Source organism: Parambassis ranga, chromosome 7, assembly GCF_900634625.1.
Source record: "Parambassis ranga chromosome 7, fParRan2.1, whole genome shotgun sequence".
Classification (NCBI taxonomy): domain Eukaryota; kingdom Metazoa; phylum Chordata; class Actinopteri; family Ambassidae; genus Parambassis; species Parambassis ranga.
Window position 1 is genome coordinate 6,392,601 of NC_041028.1, and position 25,105 is coordinate 6,417,705.

The window sequence follows — 25,105 nt, forward strand, 5'->3', positions numbered from 1 at the left end:
CCTTTAATCTTTATTCATACCGCTAAGAGCTTATAAAGGCATGCTACTAGATTACAACATCATTCATTCACACAAAGACACACAGGCATGTGCATTCTAAGCAGTTAAAGTCCTAAATTTGTGGGTCTACATTCTCTAGTAACTCTTGTCACGGAAGCTGATATGAGCTCTCCATTGAGGAGAACTGAAGTGAAACCAGAGACAGAAACAGCTGCTTAACACATCTATAAAATATATAACACTCCGCTATATACTCTTATAGCAATTAAATTACTTCCAGCTGTTTTTTAGTCAGTGTTCAGTACAGGACAGTGTTCAGTTTAAGCCTAAGATTTAGGTCTTAGTAAGAATCAGGTCATATGTTGATAGAACTTTTGATGACATAGACACTGAACATAAGAGGAACCTACAGCAACATAACAATTGAACCTGAGTAGCAACCGTTAATGAAAAATTTCATCATGTGCTCCAGTGTCTGTATTTGTGTGATGAACTGATATTGTGCAAATTGTAAAAGTAATATGTAAGATAGTATGGCTTCCGTAAAAAAACAGCCAACGTTTAGGTTTCCTTTCCCTTCCTCTCCCTCTTTGTCTCTGTGACTCTTCGGGTTTCATTTTTCCGTCTTTACCTCATGGTATAATTATGGTGAACAAAATACAGTGTAAACACAACCAAGTATATATACTGTGACCATGGTTCATGATTCACGGTCCAAACCGGATTGGGGCAGATCGGACAGGAGCGAGGAATAGCAAAAACTGCTAGACAAGACACTGGAGATCAGCACTTCCCTCTGCACAACAGGCAAATCTCATGAAATATGTCAGGCTTGGATGGACTACTACACCACTGTCTCTTGTATATGAACAAAACCCAAGAACAAATGTGAACATTTGTGTCCCAAATGTGGGTGGACATGTAGTTAATGAGAACAGTGAGAATTGGCTTGTGAAGATTTCTTGGTATTTCCATGTCCTGAGACTTCTTGGGGTTGTTTGGGCAGTGATCGGTGTGCTACTCTGCACCTGACTGAACAGCTTCACACACTCAGTGCTTTGTGCCGTGGCATGTTGGTGCTGGAAGCCACCACCACTAGGATTAAGCAGGGATACTTTCTACCACTCCCCAGGCCGGAAATCTCCTCATTATCTTGGCAGCAGCCAGAGGAGTCCAGAGTGTTTGCCGAGACTGCTCGGCTCAGGAAAAACACCTTTACACTATCACTTATATCTTAAGAAACCTGGAATCTTGGGCTTGTCAAGGGAACTTGTTTCACTTGTCAATTTCCTATTGTACTACGACAAAAATATACCATGTTTATTTATTATGATATTTGATTGCGTAACTTTGTGCATATAGATATATCTATGTAAACATTGCTGACTAGCTCAGCAGGACATGGCAAACATTTTGACGCATGATGCAATGGCCAGGAGGCGAGAGTACTGGCAGATTGGTGTTAAATGAAACCTGACAACATCGCTATGGCTACAGAATGAAAGGGTGTGTGTGTGCATGTGCATGTGTCTGTGTGTGTGCCAGGGGGGGCGGCGGCTGGGGGTCAAAAGCAAAATATGACAAAAAACCAAACATATGCATCAGCACACAAAGAAGAAGCCTGATTGTGCATCTTGTCCTCCAACTCCATTTGTTAGTGAGCATGATAAGTTAGCCTAAACAGCTCTATTGTTAAGACATGCATGTCTACACACACACACAAAGCGTAGGGGGTTTCTAGGAGCTTACAAGGACAAGGCCCACTGGTTCTTACAGCCTGGGTGTGGCATGGATTTTTAAATTTGTTTATTGAATGTTTTTTATTACATTTTTTATTTATATAGTGCTTTCAGGCTCTTTCTTTATACTTTGATGTACTAAATCCCCTGCAGGCCCATGCATCGATGCCCACATCACTTAACTGTGTCAACACAAAATCAATTGGAATGCCAAAAGTTCAGTACAGCTCTCCTCTATGACTTAAGTTAAGGATGCCAATAATGGTTTAATTACAAGCACAATCACAGGCATCTGGTGTCCCAGAATACAGTCAGGAACTTCGTCACTATGTTTTCTATAACCAACATGTGTTTCATGGGTTACTGGAAGAAAAGAAAAAAGGCACTTGAGAGCCATTACTACAGCCATTACTACTTAAAGCTACTTCAAAACTACTTTTGCAAAAACTAATACAAATATGAGTTTCCTATCAAAGAAGGAGAAGAACTGCTGAGCAGTAAAACAAAACTGACTTTAAAACAAATGCTGACCATTCAGGACTGCACAGTACAAAGTGTAAGGCATTCCTCAGGCTTCACTCTGTATGCAGTCTGGACTGAATTTCACTCCTTGTCATCAGCAGACAGGGATGACTTATGATAGTGTGGCGCAAGACGCTGTGTGTGTGCTTATTTATAAGTGTAGTAATTGAGAGCAGGAGAGAGCAAAGCACATGAAGCTCAGAGCTTACTGTACAGTTTAAAAACAGTTACTTCAGACTTTAAAAGGCTTACTCATCGCCACCAATGATCTGGGTTTGGAAGCCATTTTTAAATGCACTGGAGAATTACACAGTACACTGAGAAAACGTTCCTGCTTGGTTGTGCCGACTAATCTTCTACAATAAGAGGCAATAAAACAAGCACAATTAGCCTTATCAATTACAGTGTAAAAGTATAATCATATTATGTAATCAGTCTGTATTATGTTGAGAAAAATGAAGCTCTGATCTTGCTCAACGGTGAAGACATATTTCTGTCCAAAGTCAACCCTCGGCTTATGAGTCTGTGGATCTGCATTTTCAGTGCCAACAGAAACATTGTGGAAATTCCAGTGATGAGTATGCTATCATGTCTGTGCCTTATGAATGGATACAGTCACTGTAAAGTAGTGCAAAATAAAGAGCACATATATGCTGAAGCAGAGTATAAATCATGAAGTGTTTAAAGACAGATTAGCACTGGCCCGATGTTCTATAGGAGTGTGGAATAATCTCTCTGGCAATAGACTCAAAGAATTGTTCCGAGGGCTTCATCCTTTCTGGATTTGAAAAGGATTTAGCTGGTCCTCTTCCAGACAAAGGGGAAGAGGGCAAAAGGCCAAGAGAAACAGAAAATAGGATGTATGGAACAGATAAAATATATGAAAAGGGGAAGAAGCATTTACTAAAGCAGAGGAAAAATTGTGACATCGCAGCTGAAATCTGTGGTGCATAGTTTTGAGTCTATGTTTAGACTGAAAAAAAATATACACATGGACCTCAGTTTTAACTTTTTGGCATTTACATGTCTGATAGAGTTGTTTGAAAGATATTATGAAAAATGAGAAACATGACATAAAAAGGGTAGAGAGAGGGGGCTGGTATGAAGAGTTGCACTGAAAGACAGAAAACTGATTGAAGGACAGCTGACTGTGGCATCTCTAATGCTACTGAGGCAGAGCAGGAGGCCTTATGTAAGCTTCTATTAGTGTGGGTGGGCAAGTGATAAAGCATTTTACTGCAGCTGCGCCAGAGCTGCGCAATAAGAGTTTCTTCCCTCTTGATATGCATTTCTTTTTCTCCCTATCCTTAAGGCGTCCTTCTGGAGGACACATGTACCGTATATGCAGCAGCATACAGTAGCACAGACGCGAAGCATGTTTAATTTGTCATGCATAATCTGTTGGAGCTGCTTGTAACTTTGTGTATGTAACATAACTTATGCAACAGAGCATTCTTGCATGCCTCCTACTCTCCTCCTCACTTTTAAAATTGGAACGAAATTTTGCCTCTCTTCTTCACTGCATAACAGCAGATGATTAATGTCTCATTAGAGCTGTATAAACACACACACAGCACATATTTCACCTATTATCTGGCTCCTCTTCCAGAGGCCCTTATTAGCGTTCAAGAGTGAATGATTCAGAGCCAGCTATGAAGCTGCACCCTAAGAGCACAGATTAAATAAAAAAAAATATTTTTTCTTTGATACCAGATCCTCACTCCTCCATACACCTCTAAGTCAGGAGACAGTGAAGCTGCATTGTTAGATGATGAGCTGTCTGCTACAATCTTCTGTGGTTATAAATTGCCAATGCAGCTCATAACCCAGATCCTGTGGCTGACCTAGCAGACGTGCCAGATGCCTGCTTGCGTCCTGATCTGACCCTCCCCTCTCGCATGACTCCATTCACGGAGGGTGACCTTTCACCCCTGCCTGTCGGTGTAAGAGTGTTAACCTCTTGTGTTCCATAAGGTAGAGATGACACTACATGAAAGGATGAAATGCAGCTTCAAGCTCAGACAGAATCTTTTCACAAATAATAATGGCGATATGCTAAATGCATTTTCTAGGGATATAGTGAAAGGTTAAAGCAAAGGACCACCTGAAAAGGCTGCTTAACTTGGGAGGCAATGTCAGCAGTCTGGATGTGGGTTAGACAGCCCAGACATGAGTGGGGGGTGGGTAGCTGTTCCTCTGACTCTGACCTTCAACAACCGTTTGTAATGTCCCGTTTGGGAGAAGACGATTGGTGGTGAGGTGGTTGGAGGATAGGCACAGACTCAGTCTTTTTCCTTCCACTATAGATACCCTCCACCCCATCCTCCCTCACAGCAGTTGATTGCTTTGGTGTCTTGCTTATGCCGACTCTGAGTTTTCCATTTATGTTACCCTACTATGGTGACAATGTACCTGACCTGACCAAGGACAGATAAGAAAGAAACGCTTTTCTCATCAAAACAATATGCCCCTCCTCCATTTCATCAGACCTCTTTTTTTCCATTCAAACTGGTCTTTGTTCTGTAATCAGTGCACTGGATCCCACACTGATGAGTATTGACAGGTCGAATGTGCTTTACTTTGGGGTAAGGATACAAGACAGACTTAATTAGACTGAACAAGGACGAGAGAGAGAGACACACATATATAGACAGACACCGCTACCAGCTTAATAGACATTTGTGAATAAGTAAAGGCATTGGTTCTTCAACTTTCTTTCTTGTAAAATCTTTGCCCAGACATGTTTAAAGCATAGTGACCTATTTTGCAGCTCTTGCAAACTAACAAGGCAAGGTGTGACATATTACTAAGTTGTACACAACTACAGAACAACTGACAAAGCAGTTAACATAAAACACAACAAGGGGGCTGGGCAACATCTTTTTTTAGCTAAAGTCTCTTTAAATGTTTAATCCTGCAACACAGTGAAGGCACTACTTAAGCTGACAAGGAGCAAATGAAAATAAATAATATTGTTGACATTATGCAAAGCAGAGCAGCAAAAGAGTGCATGGGTCACGCCCAAATTTTCAGATTATTAGCCTATAATGGGTCTCATAGTGTGGTCTGTGTCATGATGAACTCATTAAAGTCAAGTTTGTCAAAAAGAAAATTACTGTAAGTGGCAACCTGAGAGCCTTTTTAAGCTGCTTTTATAATTTGTGATGATTACCACATGCACACACATCTGGATAGCAGATCAGATAGAGCTGGGATGAGCCCAAGAAATTTAAGTTTTGTCTATTTTCAATACTGTTTGATGGTTTTCAGATTATTTCAAAAACTACCATTTTCTGATGTTTTACAGACGTGGTAAAAAATCCCCTAAACACAGCCCTTTTTTAAACAAAAAATGTGAATCATGTCTACGAAAACAGTTTCAGGGTTAGAGAGAGAAGAGCCTCTTCTCACCAACAGCAAAACAAAAGCCAATCTGAGCAAGGGAAAGACACCAAGTTGATCTGAAAGGTCAATGAATTGAGCAACAAAAGGGCCTCGCTAATATTATTACAGAGTTCTATAATGTCTTGCAACCTGTTTTAGCGGCTGTGTAGTGTCAACTTCGTTTTTTGTGGTAGCAGTGTGTTAAAGTAACCATCAACATGAGATGTTTCAAATGTGGTAAACACATAGACTGAGCTGCTGTTTTGTTTAACTGTATTCTGCAACATTCACAACCACACTGGAAAAAAAAGTTGGCATTCTGGTTTAAAAAGCATGCTCAGTCGTGCATGCTCCCCAGAGACATTCCCTCACATCATACATGACCGGCAGCATGTGAAATTCACGTGATGATGAAAGAACGAAGTTTAAATGCACAAATCAAACCATGCAACACTTGCCTATTGTCAACCACGGTGTGAGCGCTTTTGTGTTGTTGATTGATTAAAATTATCTTACTGTCTATCCGAGGTAAAATCTGTAATAATCTATCATCTTTAAACACAATCACCCAGAAGTTCAAAAAAGCCACCACATTCCTAAGTACATATCAACAACAAAGTGCTGCTCAGTTTTAACACTTGTACTGTAACGCTGGCAGGCATTTTGCAGACAGCAAGCTGACACAGAAAGTAACCAATAGCTCTGTTAATAGAAGGAAAGAGCGCCTAGGCACCTCCTACAGCCTCTCCCAGTCCTCTTTAGTGTTACATAACCACTTATCAGTGCAGTAGGCCTGTCCCTTGATGCATGTTGTGCTTGCTCTGTGGGAAAGAGTCTGTATGTGCATACAAGTTAACCAAAGGGTGACTGAAGAATGACCTGGGTGTAAATCTACAAATAAAAATGATGTGAAACAGTTGTGACAAAAGTGTGCTGTACATGAAACGGCAAACACACATGGACAACAAAGTTTGCTTTCTGGCCTGACACACAAAGAGAAAGATATACTGACACATACTGACTAGACAACTGACTGGCAAAGCCAGCACTGGGCTTAGCAACAGTCCATCAATACATTTAGAAATGTAGCTAAATCCCTCTCAAATGTAGTTCCTGGCTTATCAGTAGGACATACAATAACTCTCATATAATCTCCTATTGCCTCGCTCTTTTCCTTTTGATTGGGCAATCCTGGCCTTCATTGCAAGCTCTGGCTCTTCTAAGGCATATTTCGAAACTATTCTGGATGGAACACCAAACATGCGGTCAGTTAACCAGTCCACCCCCACACGTTCATGCTCAAACCACTGTACAGTTGTAGCCAGATGGTGAATTCCACTTTGTTAAGGAACACAAGTCCAGAGCTGAGAGTAAAAATCAACTATAGTGGTTATTTTTATCACCATATATTCAGTGCCAAATTAGCTTCTGGAAGAGTAATTCCCAATAAAATAGTTGCAACATACTAAAGCTTATGGTTAGAGTCCAAACCAAAGCCGAACGACTGTATTTCTTGAAGTTAATAAGTAACGCTTCAGATATTAAACCGAAGATACACAAGACTGCCATGATGTCAACAGCATTTTCGTACCTGTTTCTGGGGACAGGAATGTGGGTGGAGGGATGGGGTTGTCTCTCTGTTTGTGGTACACTCTGCCCCTGTGCTGCCCTGAAGTTGCTGGGCAGCTCTGCCTGTTTCCCTGGGTTTCTGACATCCAAATGCATGAAGCCACCTGGCAGCTGCCCGTTTATGCCTTGGCAGTGAGTGGGGCTGGCCCTCTTCAGGATCCCAGTGGAACCAGTGTCTTTTTGGTCCCTTAGGTCAGTCTAGAGAATAAAAATAAAACACCCTTCAAGTCAGTTTATCACTAAAATTTTTCTTCCATTCACTGAATACCCCAGAGGTTATTGTCCTTTCCACTGGACATGAACCTCCTTTAACCAAGCAGGAAAAAAAAACAATCAATATATTTTTATAGTAGTGAAGTTCTGTTTGCAAAGCAATTAGACACAATGCACACAAACATTATGTAACACAATACAAACAAAACTCTCTTTAATATTTAATTTATGTTCATTCCATATTTGCATTGTAACATTTTATTATATAATGCAACTAACCCCATACTACTGCATCTATTTGCATGGACTTTGCATGGACACAGTCCAACAAATAAACTACTTATCAAAAAGTGGCAATTCTCTATTAAAGCGACGATTAACCCCAAAAATAAAATATTTTGTTACTGATGTCTTCTGTGCTACTGATCCATCTCTAATGTTTTGGTGTGAGTTGCCAAGCTTTGATAGATATCTTGGAGAAATGTCCGAAATATAATGGAATAATTTCCAAACTTCACAACCCAGTTATTCACAAACATTCACAAGCCCCGGCATGGATAATTTGAAGCAGGAAGTTCTTCTACTGAACTTCAGCTCACTCCTTTATCACCGTGCAGGAGGCACCATACATCACTCTGTGATGAACATTAGGCCATTATTAAACAAAACGTCATTAATGTTTACATCCATTCTGCAAAGATGGGTTTGTTAATAGAATTTTTGGTGCTCTAAAAAAAGAACAGGTTTCTAAACCTGTACAAATCTACACTAAAATAACCTTGATGGACAAACGGCACTGCAGGGTACATGAAAAAATATGATTATTAAAGTTTGAGGGGAACTGTCCCTTTAAATGTTGCAGGGCCAGAAACTAACAATATGACTCCACTACTGGCTGCAAAGAGAAAAACAAACACATGGACGACATATTACTCATATATTAATGAAAATAATTGCAATTGCACACAAATGATTAGATTTAAAAAGCTGCTGCGTGCGTGTGCGTGTGTGTGTGTGTGTGTGTGTGGGGGGGGGGGGGCACGTATATCACGTATGTCACGTGTATTTACAGTGCTGTTTGTAGTTCTGACAGAGCCGGGGCTTGCTGTGCAGCCAGGAAGGCCACGCTGTAGCTCCACCCTGAAGTCATGGGGGAGGGGGTTAGGCTTGTAGTTAGAAGTCCCAACCCCCCTTTTCTGTAAACTTTGCACACAGACCGAGCCGCCATTTAACGCGGTTAGGATACGATGCAATCATATACAACCAAACACTGACAGCAGTTGGTGACATTTCAGATAATTTAAAATAAGAGTGTACAGTGTCACCAGTGTACAGTAGTCTTGTGGGTGCATCACGGTGGCAACCATTTAAAAAAAAAAAAAAAAAGAGTGCACGTGAAAGCGGCGTAAATGACCAAAGTTACACTCACACACACTACGTAATGACAGCTCGATGCTACAGGCATGGTTTTATCTGTGCACTAACTTGCAAGTACAGGTGACTTTTACCGGCGAATGAAGTGGTGCGCACACACTTAACGCTACTTACTTTTTCCATGTCGTTCATTATTCGACCACCTGGAGGAAGCCCGTTCCCTTTTGGAGAGGTTCTCTCGGTTTTAGCTTCCACCGCAGAGCCGCCATCCGTTACAAATTTGTACAGGACTTGTCTGTGCGTGCACACCGGCATGGAACCGCTTTTTTCCACCATGGAGACCCGAGTGTCGCGGAGCACGGAGCGGCCTGTCCGGCAGTTAAAATCTGCACCACCAATCCTTGTCCCGACCGACGACTTTTCCAAAATATATTTGGACTCCATATTCAGACAGGGCGAGTGGAGACTAAAGAAAGAAAACCAGCTTTCTATAGATTTTAGTGCAAATTGCTGGAGTTAGATACATTTATCAGGATTGTCGCAGGTTGATAGGTACTGCCTGTGTTTTAACTTCTATTCTAGTCTACATGTAAAGTTTTCCACCACTGCTGCCGCCACCGCTACCCAGGATACCCAAAAAGCCGCCCGGTCAGAGGATAAAAGATTGTTTTGCTTCTTTCCTCCAAACGCATGCCACGCCCCCTCCGCTGCGCTCCTATTGGCCCACTGCGTTCATAAACATTACATTTTGGCACGCGTCCACAGCGAGACGGCTCCTTATTGGCTACTTGTGCTGTGTCAATCTTGTTTTTTTTTTAATCCAAGTAATGTGGGTGGAAGAGAGGAGGGGCGTGTCCCTCAGTTTACCGGCCGGTGTTTGTCGAAGAGCAGCCGGTCTGCACACACAGGCGAGGGAGAGGAAGCGCAGGAAAAATAGCCTGTAGGCCGCAACTGCGTCTTTATGTTTCTGCAAATCAGACGTTTATATAGTGGGTCATGAGCCATACTTTTATTATTACTGAAGCGTTACATAACCCTTTATTACTCAGAAATCCCAAACAAATAGATAACAGCAGAGCAAGGTTCAGTTTTCAGTGCTTAATCTAGAAACTTTTGGTGTGATATTGGTAGAATAGATATATAGGTATATATATAGGTATATATATAGGTAGGTATATATATATATATATATATATATATATATACCTATATATAAATAGGTAGATGTGTTGCTTAATAAACATTTTATTAACTCCATTTACAAAAAGGTGCATTTCACACTTGCTTGTTTCTACATAAACCTCTGCAAATGCACTGCAGTGTTGCCTTGTTTGATGCTGTTTACAATAAGACTAGAGGCGAAACAGACATGTTATAATGTGACACTTTATTAGAAAAGTAAAAACTCACTTTAATATTTTATGAAGGTTAATATAAAACATTACAATCTTTTGCATATCTGCACTGTCACACTATATTATATTTATTTTTATTTCATTTTTTTTAACTAAACCCTGTGCTTTAAGAACATACAACATTGGCTACAGCTGTCACAGCAGTTTTGGCCCATAATTATATCTGAAGACAATTAACAAACAGCATCTGTATCTGCATGGAAAGCATGAAACGTTTTTTTTTTTTGCATCCACAAAGTACAATGTGTCTGTGATAACCATCTTTTTTTTCTTTTTAACAAATATACTGTATACTGTATGTTACATTAGAACAACATCAGCACAGCAACAGAGTATTTTACACATTTACATAGTCATACTGTATTTGTGCAATGAACATCTGTCTCAATCAGCATGTTACAGTGTTCAACTAAATATATCAGGTCAGTGCTTATTCTCAGGTTAAAGAAAATGTGACACATTAGGTGACAGCCAGAGAAAAAGGATTACGTGTGATAGTGATTTCCAGCCGGCATTGTTTAAGGGAAGCCTCGACAGAGCTTGTTATGGGTCTCAGCTGTTGGCCGTTTTTCATATCAGACAGTAGTTGAGCCGTCGGTGCATTGTTGATATCAGACAGGGGTTGGCCTGACCCTCAGCTCTGCCCCCTCCTCAACCCACATCACCCTCCCTGAGTCCATCAGAACATCAAAGGCCCCCTCTCCTGCACAACGCGGAAGAAAGGTAAAGCAAAGAAAAAGGAGGTCTGTGTTGGGTATTGGAGGAGGAACACAGCTGGGGGAGGGAGTGTATGCAAGTCCTGACCAAGTGGAGGCATAATGTGCTGCCTCCCTTAAACTGCGCATGGCTGAATATTGCATTATGTGTGTGTGCGTGTGTGTGCACGTAGACACATATTAGGAGAAGGAGGAGGAGTAGGGTCCTTTGGCTCCGTGTTCGTTTGCACTGATCCTCATCCAGCTGTATACTGCTAGCTGTGCACCCCCATCTCCCCAACCCACTACCACCACACCAACCCCACCTCTATCACTCTTTCTGGCTCCCCAAGAGCAGAGAATAAACAACACTCTGCCATAAGCTCCCAGTGGCTCCACTCCACTCTAGATCACCCTCTCCCCTGCTCCTCCATGTTGTTGCTTTGGAAAAAAACTGAATGGTGCTTTTGCATTACATGGCAAAAAAGTACAACAGAAAAGATTAACAAACAAGAGATCAATTAAGTACCACAATATTTGTTTTCATCTTCATATATCAAAGCATGCACTTATTTGATCAAGCAGAAAAAATTGCACCAACAACATAAACATACTGTTCTCATGGCAGTGGTATGAGCTATTTAATCAATGGTATTATCTGTAGGTAAGAAAAAATAAACAGTGCATTAAAATACAGAGTGCATTGTTTTTTTACATACCTTCTGACACAGTAACATTTCTAAATATAAGTTACCAAGCTTCTTAAACCTGTCTTTTCTTTGCAAGGTTCTCTCACAGTGAGATCATTCAAATTCATCTCTCAGCTCGTGAGTATGGATCCCTCTCCTCTTCTTATCTTTATTACCATTTATTAAGCCTCGGATGTTTTGTTTTCTTCCACTGTTCCTTCTTTTTTTAATGTTCCCCAAAGCTTCATGGGAAAGACGTTGTTTATAATGGAAGAGGACTCAGTACACAGGCTGGAGACAAGGGAGGGGAGAGGGAGAGCGGCAACCTTCCAAAGGACACTCACTAGTAATTTTAATGCCCGGCTCTTTATTTTCCTTGGAGTCCGACCCTTCTGTTGCTATTTCAACCACCAGACTTAAGTCTACTGAGTTATGGGGGAGCTCTGGCTTTCGCTGTGCTCGGATACACTGCTTACTGCATGTTAATGCATAATTAAGCCCAACAGTCCTGCAGCTGTCCAGTGCAAAATTACAATGGTTGTAAAATCAGATGTTTACAATGCCCAAAAGACATGACCTATTAACTGCAATGGATGAAGTATCCTGTTGTATTTTGGAAACGGTTTCACTTCCTTATTTTTTTGAAAATATCGTTCCCTCATTTTCCTCAGTCATACAGTAAAGGTCTTGCATTGCAAAATCTGTCACAAATATCACTCTGGGGAAATTCTTGCACAAGCCACTCGGTGCCCCTGACCTGATCGCTTTACCCCGCATGACTCCGCCAAATATGTGTGTATCTGTGTGGGGTTGTGCTGGGGTGTGTCAACATGCCTCTGGCTGCAGATGTTTGTCAAATTTGAGTGTTTTTTTTTTTCAAACTAATCTCTTAGTTTAAATGAAGCTTACATATTGAGCAAAAAATCACACCTAATAGTGATCATGAGGCTGTTCCTGAAAGCTGCTAATTATCTTAGGGCACACTGATTCCTAGAATAAAGACAATAGCCTTCACTTACGTGTGTGTTTGAGGAGGTCTATAAATTATAGGCCTATGCTTGAACACTGCACCACAATGGTGTCTGCCAGGCAACAGGTCAGTGCGCACAGAGAACCTGTTTCAGTTGTTTGCTTTGGGAGAGCTAAGCACCGCAAATCTTTGTGACATCCATATGCTTATAATACATAAGTCCCCACAAGAAGAGGCTTGTGGGTGTGTCTGTGTTTGTATATTGGTAACAATATCTTACATTGTGCCTCTTACTCTTAATACAGCCAGTGTCATTGCTACTACCACCTATTTTCATGTGTGTTTGCACAATGCATGCACATTTCTTTTTTTCATATTATATTAAAGTGTACTCTTCTCAGGTTACATTACACCACATACTCTTTAAAGAGTACAGTGTTCATATAAAAATAAAGATATTATGGAAAATGATGCACAAACAGGTGACGATGGTCATTGACACAGTAGATTGAAAATGTATATTCCAGTTAGATTTTTTCCTTTTTTTTTGTTCAAATGTATTTGGTCCATATTTGGGCTGGACTAGTCTTAGGCTGGTTCTGAAGTACAGACCAATCAAGGGAAGTCTGAACCTGGATTAAGACCCTGTTTGTACCTGATGTCAACACAAATGGATCCTCATGTTGTTTTACCATAGAGGGCCTTGTGGCTATGTACAGGAACCTGCTAGCCAGTAAACGGTAGGATCCCTACAACTTCTGGGCCCTTTGTGCCTGTCAGCCAGCTACAGGCCAGTGACATACATCTCCATCCCATCATTGAAGGTGAAGATGGTGGTAGTGCTGGAGCTGGTGGCCCCTTGTTTAACATCACTGATGGTCTCATAGAAGTTTTCCCCACCAGGCAGGCCTCTGACAGGAGGGGCGTTAGGTCCTGAGGCTTGAGGTGCCGCTGGTGCTGCCTGCTGCTGCTGCTGCTGTTGCTGCTGCTGCTGCTGTTGTTGTTGTTGTTGTTGTTGTTGTTGTTGTGGCATCTGCTTCTTTCTCTTCAAGGTGGCATTACCCCCAATTGTGCTGTTATTGGTTCCCCCCTGCTCACGTTTCCAGTGGGCATCGATACTAGCATACGCAGGGTCAGAATCAGCCACTGTAGAGGACCAGGACCTGTCTCCTACAGGCTCATAGCAGGGCTCCTCCTGGGAACGTGCCTGGCCTTGGACTCCTCTGCCACGGCCCCTAGCTCTGTCCCCACCAAAGGAGCGTGGGAGGGTCTTTGCTCCATTGTGCTCCATAGGAGGCTTCTTTTTCTGGGTTTTACAAACAATAGAGTAGGTGTCTGCAATCTGAGAACACACACATAGGAGAGAAGAGCAAAACATGGTGTATGTTAATAACACAGAATTACAGTATAACTGCTGATACTTTACAGCTGCCACTTGCTATACTGTGCAAGACACAGTCTCATGTTTCACAAGCTTCAGACTCCCCTATATATTTGTTCAAGTATGTATTTCTGTCCACACAAAAGTACTATTTGTGGTGAAGACGGCAAATATATATAATGCTACTGATTTGTTGCGTTTAAATAATGTAAATGGTGTACACAGATTGTGTATGCGCAGTGGTTTGCACATGTGTTGAGAGAGCTCACTCAGTGCTGTAAGCTGACCTATTTTAATGGGGTAGGATAAGACAGAGTAAACTGTGTTATCAGTCTGTTGAGTTCTAGGCGGAGCAACAGAGTTGGCTTTGCAGCGGATGAACCTGTTAAAATTTCACCACAACTGCTTTGGCAACAGAACAGCGAGGTATGGTGTGAAAGATCTGGAAAACGGCCAACTTGCTGGAAAAAAAAGCTCTGAATTCACTAATGGACTTTGCTCACATTATTATTTGCTGTGAGTGAAGCATATGTGCATGCTTTTGTGTCTGCTCATGCATGCACATTGAGCATGTGCATATGACTGCTTACAGTATGTTTTGATATCCAGGAGCCACAGTTGAAAAGCATGTGTGAAGACTTGTGGGGAATTTTGATAAACCAGCACTGGTGACCTCTGGCATTTCAGTGTCAAAATTCCACAAGAGGAGCATATGAGAAAGAGGATTGTGGGGCATGGTCATGTTTACCTTCTGTGTTCACACCCAGACCAGCAGCTTTGCTCCATTGGCCCTGAGAAACACTGGCTATACAAACTCTCTCTATCACTCACACACAAACACAGATTGGCCTTGTTTTTGTTCTGCTTTAAAAAAACAGAAACCTGAGACTACAGAGACAATGAGCAGGACTCTTTCTTGATGGGTGCTCACCTTGCCTTTACTTCCATAGTTCCTTTACATTATACATCTTCCAGACACTTGGTTTGCTGGGAAAATATAATTAAAATGCAAACCATTGTCACTAAACTGCATACAACAGTGACTTTATCTGTGAATCTCTCTCTAACTCTCTCTTGTGTGCACTACTTCTGTCTCTGATGGATCTCAAGCGACACACACACACACACACACACACACACACACACACACACACACACACACACATACATAATACCCTGCCCCCACAAATCTCTTGTGTGACCTTTTTGGATAAACAAAGACCCTGCGTATGCTATAAGTGTGCGCAGACAATGTGCACTGTGAGTGTGTGTGTGCAAGTCTTTGTGTGTGTGCACACAGAATTTGCAGCTCTGTGCAGCAGAGGAAGGAAGTCACAAGATGATGGGGATTTCAAAACTGGGCTGCAGCTGTTGAGGAAGCCTGTGCATTGTATGTTTTCTTTTCTCCTCCCCTCTGCCTGTACTCCTCTCTGTTATGTTTCTTCTGACATTAACTCTCTGCTTAGACCGAGGCTTTGACGAGTCACATTTAATTTCTGCTCATCAATGAAAACACAACCGTATGCAAGAGGGATGCATCTGTGTGTGATCAACTTTATGAATAGCAAATATGGCATACGTTTCCAAACTGTCCTCTGGCAGTTGATATTCATCTGGTTAGACATGCTCTGCGCAATGTGATTGGCTGAGGAAGGCAGCGCCTCCTAATAGCCACAAAGGGAGCGGTGCAGAAGGAGAGAGTGCCAGAAGAGAGGAGGAGATTTAGTTCGGAGAGGAAACTCAACACCTTTTGACGGCTGCAACTGACAAAGTCCAGAAGATACAGAGTATACGGGCATGTTAGGGCAATAACAAACCCTTGAATGGAAAAACACAGCACAGCTAAGGAAAAGAAAAAAAAACAGCAATGAATGAAAGAAAGAAAAATACATGGAAAGAGATTGCAGAATGCAGTCAAAACCAGCTGCTTTGTGTACCAGCCTGATTTGCAGAGGAGGAGTTTAACTGGACATAAACGGCAGAGACTTAACCCATTAATGTCCACAGCAGACAAACTCTTGCGACTCCATACTGGCTTAGACTTAAACTGACCTGCAGCTTAAAACCTCTCAGGGCTGCAACTCTATCACTCTTACATCTGTCCCAATATAGATCAGATCAATACAGATTAACTATCCAATCTAATGCACGACCAATATGTATTGTACTGTATTGTAATTGTCTTTTTACAGAATATATTGCAGCAGAGGTTTGCTCTTCTTCTGTGATTAGTGCACTAATCTGGAAAATGCAAGCTCTACAGCTCAAACATCAAGTCTCATTTAGTCTCTAATCTATCAACATATATATACGTTAATGGATACGTATTTCTATTATATTCTATTCTATTATTTTATGTCAACAACAGCATGACAAACTGCAAAAGTTGTTTTTGTTTTTTGTTGAAATTTCATTCCTGTCCTGGTGAGGTTTTTAAAAGACTAAAGATGGTCCATTTCAGGGACACACATCCCTCTATTTAGTTTGGCTGCCCCATCCCCTGAAGCATGACAAAAGTTCCTGAACTGCTTGTAACTTGCTTAGTGTATCATACCGTGTCCAGCAGGGAGCAAAGAATAGGGGGATTCAGAGTGGAGAAGTGGGGGTGGAGCTGCTGCATGTGGAAGCACATGTGGTATAATATGTGACATGATGGGTGAGTGTAGACTTTCCTCTGTCTCACAGCAGACAGGCCCTACAATATACTGTATATGTGGGTCAGCCTGCTTCGCTGATCATGTTCTGTTAGCTGATGGGCCAAAACGACCTTAAAAAACAAGCTGAATGCACAGTATGGGTAATTATTCAACAGCAGGTGTCGATGTTCGATTTGTCTGGTTGTACGTTGAAGTCAGATAGATGAATGGGGGAGGGCGTAGAAATAGGGGTCAAGGTTCAGGCGGGGGGGGGGGGGGGGGGGTGGGTGGACGTGCTGGGTCCATGTAACATAACCTCTGTCTGTAAGAAGAAACCTTGTATGACAGGCAGGTCACAGGGCAGCCGTGTTATGACAGCGTGCCCAATCAAACAGGCAACTTCATTGGTAAGCACAGCAGTAATCAGAAACCTGTCTGTATATCCATCTGCTTGTAGTCTGTCCGGACACCCCTTGTTTTTATTGGTCCTTCCCCCCCAAGCTACTATCACACTCATACAAACACACGTGCACACACACTACCTCCTTTGCAGTTGGAGGAGATGGGTGACCCTGTCCATTCTCTCCACGGAGTGGAGGAGGGTGCAAGGTGATGATGTCATCTTCCTCTGGAGGCTTCCAGATGTACTGCTCCCCGTTGCCCATGAACACCGCTTCCTGATGAATAAAATCAAGTCATGATCTAGAGGTCATTATACAAAAGTAACCGTGTGTGTGTGTGTGTGTGTTGCCTAACAGTCTATTTGGTTGTTTTGCTTTTCCTTGTTTGTCTTGCCTAACAGGCAAACTGTGACCATGTTGCACAGTGTGGGCGATAGGTGTTTGTGTGAGAGCGACAGAGAGCGATGACACACCTGCACTGTGGGATATGTATCAACACTGTTTTATTAAATTTGGTCAGTCCTGCAGTTATTCACCAAACACAGTAATGACCACAGGTGTCACTTATCATTTTTTTATGACAAATGTACCCACCTGATCTGTTGATTAATGATGGGGCTTTTTACTTTGTTTTTCTCTCTGTGTCAAGACCAGATAGCAAGTGACACAAAAAAAGAGAGGGGGTGTTTTTGGCAGCTGTGACACCAGTTCTTAACTGGTATTATATGCTGCTTGCATCTAAATGCACTTAACGCTTCTTCATTTCAAAATGAACTAAATTACTAGATGATTTGTGCTTTGCTGGTGCCAAGGAACGGCTGCTTAGGGGTTGAATTTTCAGCAAGCAAGTAAGTTAATCAGTTCCTCCTTTCTCCGTGACCAACTGTTCCACAAGGTTTTATGCAAATCTGTTCACTCAAAGATATCCTGCTGACAGGCAGGCAGACCCACTGACACACAGACAATGCTGCCAAAACACACCCTCCATTTCACTGTGCTGGTAGAGGTAGTTTTAGGAAATGTAATACAAAAATGTTAGCACCTTTTTAAACTTCAATGGCCTCGTTTTACTAATTCTGAATGGCAAGTGCTGACTCATTTAAATCGTATGAGCTGGAAAACAAAAGGGGCACGGGTGTCTAATACATACTGAAACAGTAACTGAACAAGTAGCTGCTGTTGCGTTTTTTTTTTTTTTATCACTGCTGGTCCTCAAATCCAATTAGTAACCAATTAGAAAACATGTAGTAGTGTGTGCACATGCGACCAAGGATGATTAAACTTTTATACGTTCCTCCTGTGCTGTAAGAGTGAGTAATAGAAGCCGGAACACAGTAAATGACTTCAATATGTGAACAATTATTATTCCCACTCTGGCTGCTGGCTACCTGTTAGCTCTTTCTAGATAGACTTGCTGATAAATTCAACATGAAAACACACACACACACACACGCACACACACACACACACACACACACACACACACACACAGATACACAGGCAGCTGGGCAGCCTGCCAAGCTCTTACATAATCCACCCTTCCACTCTTTAGTCTAATACCGTGCTGTGCAGCACAGCGCAAAGGGAAGAAACACACACACATGAACATGTACATAAACATCAACACACACTATTAAGGATTAGGCATACACAGATTGGAAGAGCAGGTCAACTAAAGGCTGACATCCACAGCTGAGACAAAACAAACTTCATCAGTCTCTTTAAAAAAAAATACTGTTTTCCATTTTATACTCGTCCAAACACACACATAAGCCTACATGACAGATGTAAAAAAAATAAATACATATATGTGATCTAAGTAAACTTCTTTTCTGTTAGACACATCCAGCAGGTACAGTGAAGTCCTTATGTGACAAAACCATCATTTTATGTCAGGTTTTCTCTGTTTTTTGCAGAATAAGAAAGTCTGACCATAGAGAGATGTTTGTTTGTGGACAGTGCCCTCTGGTGGTCGATAGACAGACTCACAGTTAGGAGAAGTTCTGCGTGTTGACTCAATGGTTTCTGTACCTTTGGGAAGGAGTGCAGGTTAAATGGCTCCAGTGGTTTACGTGGAAACTCCTGACTGCGGTGTAGAGGAGGAGGAGCAGCAGAAGGTGAATCACTCACACTCGATTGGTCTGACTGGCTGTCGGCCCCGTTATTTTCCTTCCTGTTTACCTTGTCAACCTTTGAATCACCAATTACAATATTATAGTCAATGCTTCCCGTCAAACAGAGTAAACAAAATGCCACAAAATTGACAAAAAGTGTTTTGACCTTCTCATGGCATGTAAAATGACTACTAGAGCTGTTAGCATTGCATTGATATTATCTGACCTTTTCAAATTTTTAAGAACAAATATGGAATGCTGTATGGTGTAGTGTAGTTTTAGAGGTGAACTTTGTCTTTATTGAGGTTGCTGTGTTTTATTATTCAGAGCCAGATGAAGGCTTTTTACATTACTTTGTGTACTTTGAAGGCTTGACTTCTCTCCTCAAGGTAACACGCCCACACGGTTCTTTAGAAATATTTATAAGAGTATCTACAAACCCTTCACAGTTACTTTTGCCTGAAGGCTAATTAGTTCTTTGTCAGTTCCAGCACTTCTATCTCTAAAAAATATGGACCTAGAGTCAGTTGCTTTGAACGTTCAAATTCAACTTCATTGTGATTGTACTTCGTGTGGAGTATAAGAAATGTGTATATATGCTGATTTTGGTTCAACACACAAAACATACAATATCATTGCAGAGCAACCTTAAACAACTGGAACTGAAGGAATCAATAGTCAGAATGTTCGGCCAAGCACGTATGTGTTACTATACACTCAATAAAAGAAAAGGGTGCTGCCGACAGGTCACTAAATGGTCATTATGAAAAAAGCGGCAGAATATCTTGGATTTTTAATATGTGAGTATATATATGTGTGTGTATCAATCACCTTTCTGAACTTCCGTATAGAAGCATACTCTGCAGCAGATGGATCTTGAATGGCCAGGGAGTTGACAGAAGACAGAGGGGACCTGTTGACCCCACTCGCCCCATTACCTCTTCCTGACATTGGTCCATTAATGGTACCATTTCCTCTGCCATTCCCTCTGCCACCCTGCGCGACCAGAAACAAAACAAACATTACTGTCACAAATCCAAAAGTCAGTGATGCAAAGCACTCAGCACAAGGTCCTGCCAATGTCATTCAATCAGTTGTAGTCCTCACTTGGAAAGCCCTAACAGAACATACCCCAACAACATATCTATCTAGCAGTTGTTGTTAGTACTGTGTATTCTATCCTGTGGGCTGAATCAGTGTACAACTGTCCTTATAATAACAAGATCTATAGTATAGGGTTGAAACAGGCTGTATGAGCGACAATCAATTCCATGGTTTGCTATGTGTGAGCACTTACATTCCCATTTCCATTACGGCCTCCATTGGTATGAGCTGAAGGACTCTGAGCAGCCCTCACTGTAGCTGGAGTATTAGCTGAAGTGGTTGGTGGCGCTGACGGTGCCTTAGGGGCTGTGTCACCTTCCCGGACACCTACGCTTTCATACAGGCCATCATCCAGGTAGTGGGTAGGGGTGGGGTTATTGCGCAGGCCCACCTCAGTGTAGGTGTGGTCCCTAGCCTCTCCTCCTCCAACTACCCCATCTCCTCCCGATTCCCCTACTCCTCCGCCTCCTCCTCCTCCTCCTCCTCCTCCTCCACCTCCCCCCTGGCCAGATCCCTGAGGACTGGTGGGGATTTGTGGGAGCTGGCGTCCATGGGAAGGCCTCAGGTCTGTCTGGGAACGGCGGCTGTGCAGGAGCAGGAGGTCCATACTGGCTGGACGGCTTTTACTAACAGCTGCATAGAGAGAGGAGGAGGAGGAGGAAAGCAGACTGAAATAGAGTAACAGCTCAGGGTGATACATCAGTTATTGTCACATTGAAACAGTTAGTCATCACTTACAGTTTCCATTGCAGGGAAAGCGATTGATCTCATGCAACCTGGTGTCAGATTTACTCATGGAGTTGAGTTTCGGATGTCGAAGTGTACCCTGCTGTCACACATATATGAACTTGTCAATGCAGGCACAAAACATCCAAACATATGCAGCTTCTTCTGTGCAGACAAATGGCTACGAACAAGAGAAGTAATAGGTGGAGACAGGGAGGGAGGGACGTAAGAGAAAGAGAGTAAAATGAAGCATGTCTTACCATATTTACAGATGTCCCTTTCTCTCCAGCTGGGGGGTGCTTGCTCTTGCTTTTTCTGACACGACATCAAAGTGGAGGAAGGTCAACAGAAGCCAGTGGACAGAAAGAGAACATACACAGACGCAGAGCAGAAAGATACCATCAGCATACAACTGTGGTTAGGGCATAGAAGTCCTTGGTTGACAACAAGAGCCCTGTCAAACAGTGACTCAGACTTTTTGCCTGATGTGGAGGATGACCTTCAGTACTTTTTTTCCCATTCAAGAGCAAACCGCTATTCTGCTATAGTTTGCTTCAGCCTAATTGTTGTCTTTTGCAATTTCACTTCTGGTATGAGTCTTGTGAAACAAATAGAGAGGTGTTACACCATGTTGTAGATCCCTGGTGGTGCGTGTAGCCAGGAGACAGTTGATATGGTGAGAGAGTGAGAAGATGAAGCAAGAAGACAAAAGCTCCTCTGTGAAGGTGTGAGTGTGAGAACTGTTCTACCTGTATCTCTTTTCTTCTCACTTGGGAGGGTGAGGAACTGCGTCACATAATAAGTGAGATCTTACTGCGGTGCTGCAGAATTCTACATATCAATAAAGAGCATTTGTGCTTTGCAAACAGGAGCAGAAACATTTAATTAAGCAGGCTGTTTTTGAAAAATATCTGAACTTAAAAAGGCGCCACGGTCAGTTGTGTCTGATCCAAGTTAGTGGAGCTCGATATTGCTTTCTCTAGTATGTTTTTGCACAAACATATGGCCGTCATAGCCCAAGGGGACCATGAGAAGCTGAAGAGAGCTCCCCTTGGAGATTTTCATAACGCAGCACAGGAGGGGGGGTTGAGGTAAAAATTACACAAACTCGTAGAGAATGGTGACAATTATTTTAGTCATTTGAAGCATCAGCTCACAGAAAGTATCTACTGTAACTCAGAATTGAAGAAGAACAGAGCAGTGGTGCATTTTTAAATCAATAGACAGAAATCGATAACTGTAGGGTTTGTGGCACTCAGCCTCTGAACATTAGCTACATCAAATGGGAAGCTTATATATTATTCTTTCGATTTTAACAATACAGCAGTTTTATTTCCATGACATAAGCTGGTTTGACATTTCTCTACATCCTTATCTGTGTATCCCATGGCAACAAAGCCACAGTGCAGCCTCTGATTGGTCCCCAATGGTTCTGAAAAAAATAAAAAAGGACATAGGCTGTTCTACTGCTCTTGCCTGGCTCAGAGTCTGATCCTTTTTTAAACCGCAGGGCGTCCCATTGCTTTTGCCTGCTGAGGAGTTTTTGCTCAAGCAGGGTGACGTGAGGCTGCTCTGTCTTTGGCCTGTCTCCTCAGTGTCCTGTAAACATCATTTCATCTGATCTGACACGCACAGCCATTAACATTCATTACTGCCACTCTGCACAGAGCAGGGGATAAAAGAGACGGAGAGAAGGGATGGAGGGAAGAGAAAGAAGGGAGGAGAAGAGTTCAGAAGAAGTAGAGACACATAAAAGGAGGAGTGGGTGATGAGAGTCATCTGGGAGGGCATGGAAAGCTGGCAGCAGTGATGATAAAACTCTGACTGCTGTTTTTTGATATCATTCTGCACCTTATTTGTTTTTCCACAGTTCAAGCCATGTAAGCATCTTACCTTTGGCAGCCAACACAGACAAGGACTATGAGGATGGTGACCACAAAGGCAGACGCTGCTGCGATGGCTCCCAAGAGCAGCAGGTTTTTGTAAGAGTCCTCTGGATTTTTTTCTTCACGGTCTTCCATGACACCCACTCAGACTAGCTCACTCCCTCACTTTCACTCAAGCTCAAACTCTGCCGCTCAGACAGTCTGCTCAGGAAAACCTGCAAAGATACAGGAGAGGGAAGAAAGAGGAGATACAACATATGAGTGACATGTGAGATAAGAAGATAGTGAAGAAATGCTGCATAGCGCGAGGCGAGGAATGGTGTGTGTGTGTGCGTGCTCGCTTTGCCTCTGGCTTTTTGTCACTGTCTCTTTCTGACATATCAGTTTCTATTTTTGACTCATGAGAATAATGCACAGAAAATAGAACACCTTGCAAAGCAGCCAGTATGAGCACGCCAAAAAAGGTTTCATCACACTCTTTATTTTTGCTGTTAAAAAAAGATCAAATGATACCGTAACATTCCTTTGACTAGCCAGAGAGATTCTTGTGTTAGTCGAAAAGGAAAAACCAACTGAGCCTCCCATGAGTAGTAGCCTCACTGACGGAGGGTCCAGAGTCAGTGCTGCAGAACTTTTTCCTACTCTGCAATCAGAAGTAGCGTAAACTCTGAAAACAAGATTTTTTTATTTTTTGTTTGTGGTACATACTGTAGTCATTGTTGGACTATTACATATCGCTCCCTTTTCTTACACATCAGGGTAAAGAGATCCACCACAACCCCCACGCCACTGAAAAAACCTCCATGTTATTTATGTCAGACACAAATTATTTTATGTGGAGATTTTTGCACAGTTCATGCAACAGAATAAATAGTATAAAACCTTTACTGATTCATGAATTTAATGAATATTACTATTACTGTTTATTGCATTCATATTTTGAAATGTAAAGTCAGCTTGCTATTAAGTCTAAATTTGTCATATTTTAGAGTACTAATTGTCAGTCAGCTAGAAGTCAGTCATCAGAGTGAATAAAAAAATATGAAAGAACAACTAATCGCTACATACAAACTTGAATACGGTAAGTTGACCTAAAATTTAAATACATGCTTATAAATATCTGGTGCACCCAGCCTCCAAAATGAGCCAAGCTTGCTTACTTGGTACTAAGTTATGAGCACAGGATATTTGAAAGCATGAACAGTTGTCAATACCTGCCCTCACTGCCCTGCACTGTGCCCAGAGGCACCCACTACATATGCTCCTGCATTCCCCCAGATACAGAAACAATGGCAACAATGTGGTTTAATTATTTGATTAGAACAAAAATGAACATTAGTGATGCACAACTAACAAAAGCAAGCAGTGTGCAGAAGGAGGTCATGCAAGCTGTTTACATCTGTATAGTATATGTTGTGTGTGAGAGACATTCTGGAATATAACACCACAGGATCTGGCTCCGGCTTTCTGTTTCTTGGAGATAAAACTGCATCTCTTTTTTTCCCTCCATGTCCTCTTTTCCTGGTCCCTCTCCCTCTCTCTTCCTCCAGATCTCCTCTCCTCCTCTCTCTCTCTCTCCCTGTCTGTCTGCCTGATCCTGCAGATATGTGAGGCGATGCACAGCGAATGAATTAGCAGAGCAGAGGCCTCAGACAGCCCTTTATGGAACAGACAGACAGGCAGGCAGGCATGCAGGCAGAGTGCATCAGGAAAAGGGAGAGGGAGACAGTGAATGAAAGGGAAGGGTAAGGGAAAGGTGATCAGACACAGGAGCAAATGAGTGGGATGAAAGGAGAGAAAGGTGGGAGAAGATGTAAGAGGAAGACGGGGAAAGGCAGAGAAAGGGGAGCAGACTTAAAACACGGAGGAGGAACGAGGAGGGGAGGGTGTGATAAACAGAGGGGGAGGAAAGAGAAAAAAGAGGGTGATGAGACAAGGAAGATGAAGACAGTGAGAGAAATAGCGGGGAAGCCTGGGAGAATGTGTGATGAGCGCAAGGAGGGGTGAACAGAGACAGAGAGCGAGAGAGAGAGCGAAAAGGAGGCAATGAGAAGGAGGTCATCAGCGGTCTGTTTCTGCCTGCATTTTGTCAGCCCCCTTCTGAAATATTCAGAGGAGAAACACACACAACGGGTGCGTTTCTGAACTGCCAGTGAACACAACACAAGATGGGAGCACATGTCTAGCAGGACACTTAACAGTATGTAAAGCTCACAAGTGGTGAACA

The 25,105-nt window shown here is 42.3% G+C and overlaps 2 protein-coding genes across 5 annotated transcripts in view; both read right to left on the bottom strand.

The window, feature by feature from the left end:
• The window catches only part of slc2a4rg (SLC2A4 regulator), a 31,500-nt gene extending 21,974 nt beyond the window's left edge, over window positions 1-9,526 (bottom strand). For both annotated transcript variants that reach the window (XM_028409305.1, XM_028409304.1), the window contains exons 1-2: window positions 9,036-9,526; window positions 7,237-7,472 (exon numbers count right to left, since the gene is read on the bottom strand). In XM_028409305.1, coding sequence (XP_028265106.1) covers window positions 7,237-7,472; window positions 9,036-9,305 — 506 coding nt within the window. In that variant the 5' untranslated portion in view covers window positions 9,306-9,526. The remainder of the gene's footprint in view (window positions 1-7,236; window positions 7,473-9,035) is intronic.
• Window positions 9,527-11,296: 1,770 nt separating this feature from the next.
• LOC114439030 (hybrid signal transduction histidine kinase B) overlaps window positions 11,297-25,105 on the bottom strand; it is a 33,066-nt gene continuing 19,257 nt past the window's right edge. Inside the window, exons 2-9 of one of the 3 annotated variants that reach the window (XM_028410745.1) lie at window positions 22,886-23,093; window positions 21,253-21,307; window positions 21,005-21,092; window positions 20,460-20,899; window positions 19,994-20,158; window positions 19,080-19,238; window positions 17,187-17,324; window positions 11,297-13,972 (exon numbers count right to left, since the gene is read on the bottom strand). In XM_028410745.1, coding sequence (XP_028266546.1) covers window positions 13,415-13,972; window positions 17,187-17,324; window positions 19,080-19,238; window positions 19,994-20,158; window positions 20,460-20,899; window positions 21,005-21,092; window positions 21,253-21,307; window positions 22,886-23,013 — 1,731 coding nt within the window. In that variant the 5' untranslated portion in view covers window positions 23,014-23,093 and the 3' untranslated portion in view covers window positions 11,297-13,414. Of the gene's footprint in view, window positions 13,973-17,186; window positions 17,325-19,079; window positions 19,239-19,993; window positions 20,159-20,459; window positions 20,900-21,004; window positions 21,096-21,252; window positions 21,308-22,885; window positions 23,094-25,105 lie in introns of all 3 variants that reach the window. The other 2 variants (XM_028410744.1, XM_028410743.1) reach the window with 2 other exon arrangements.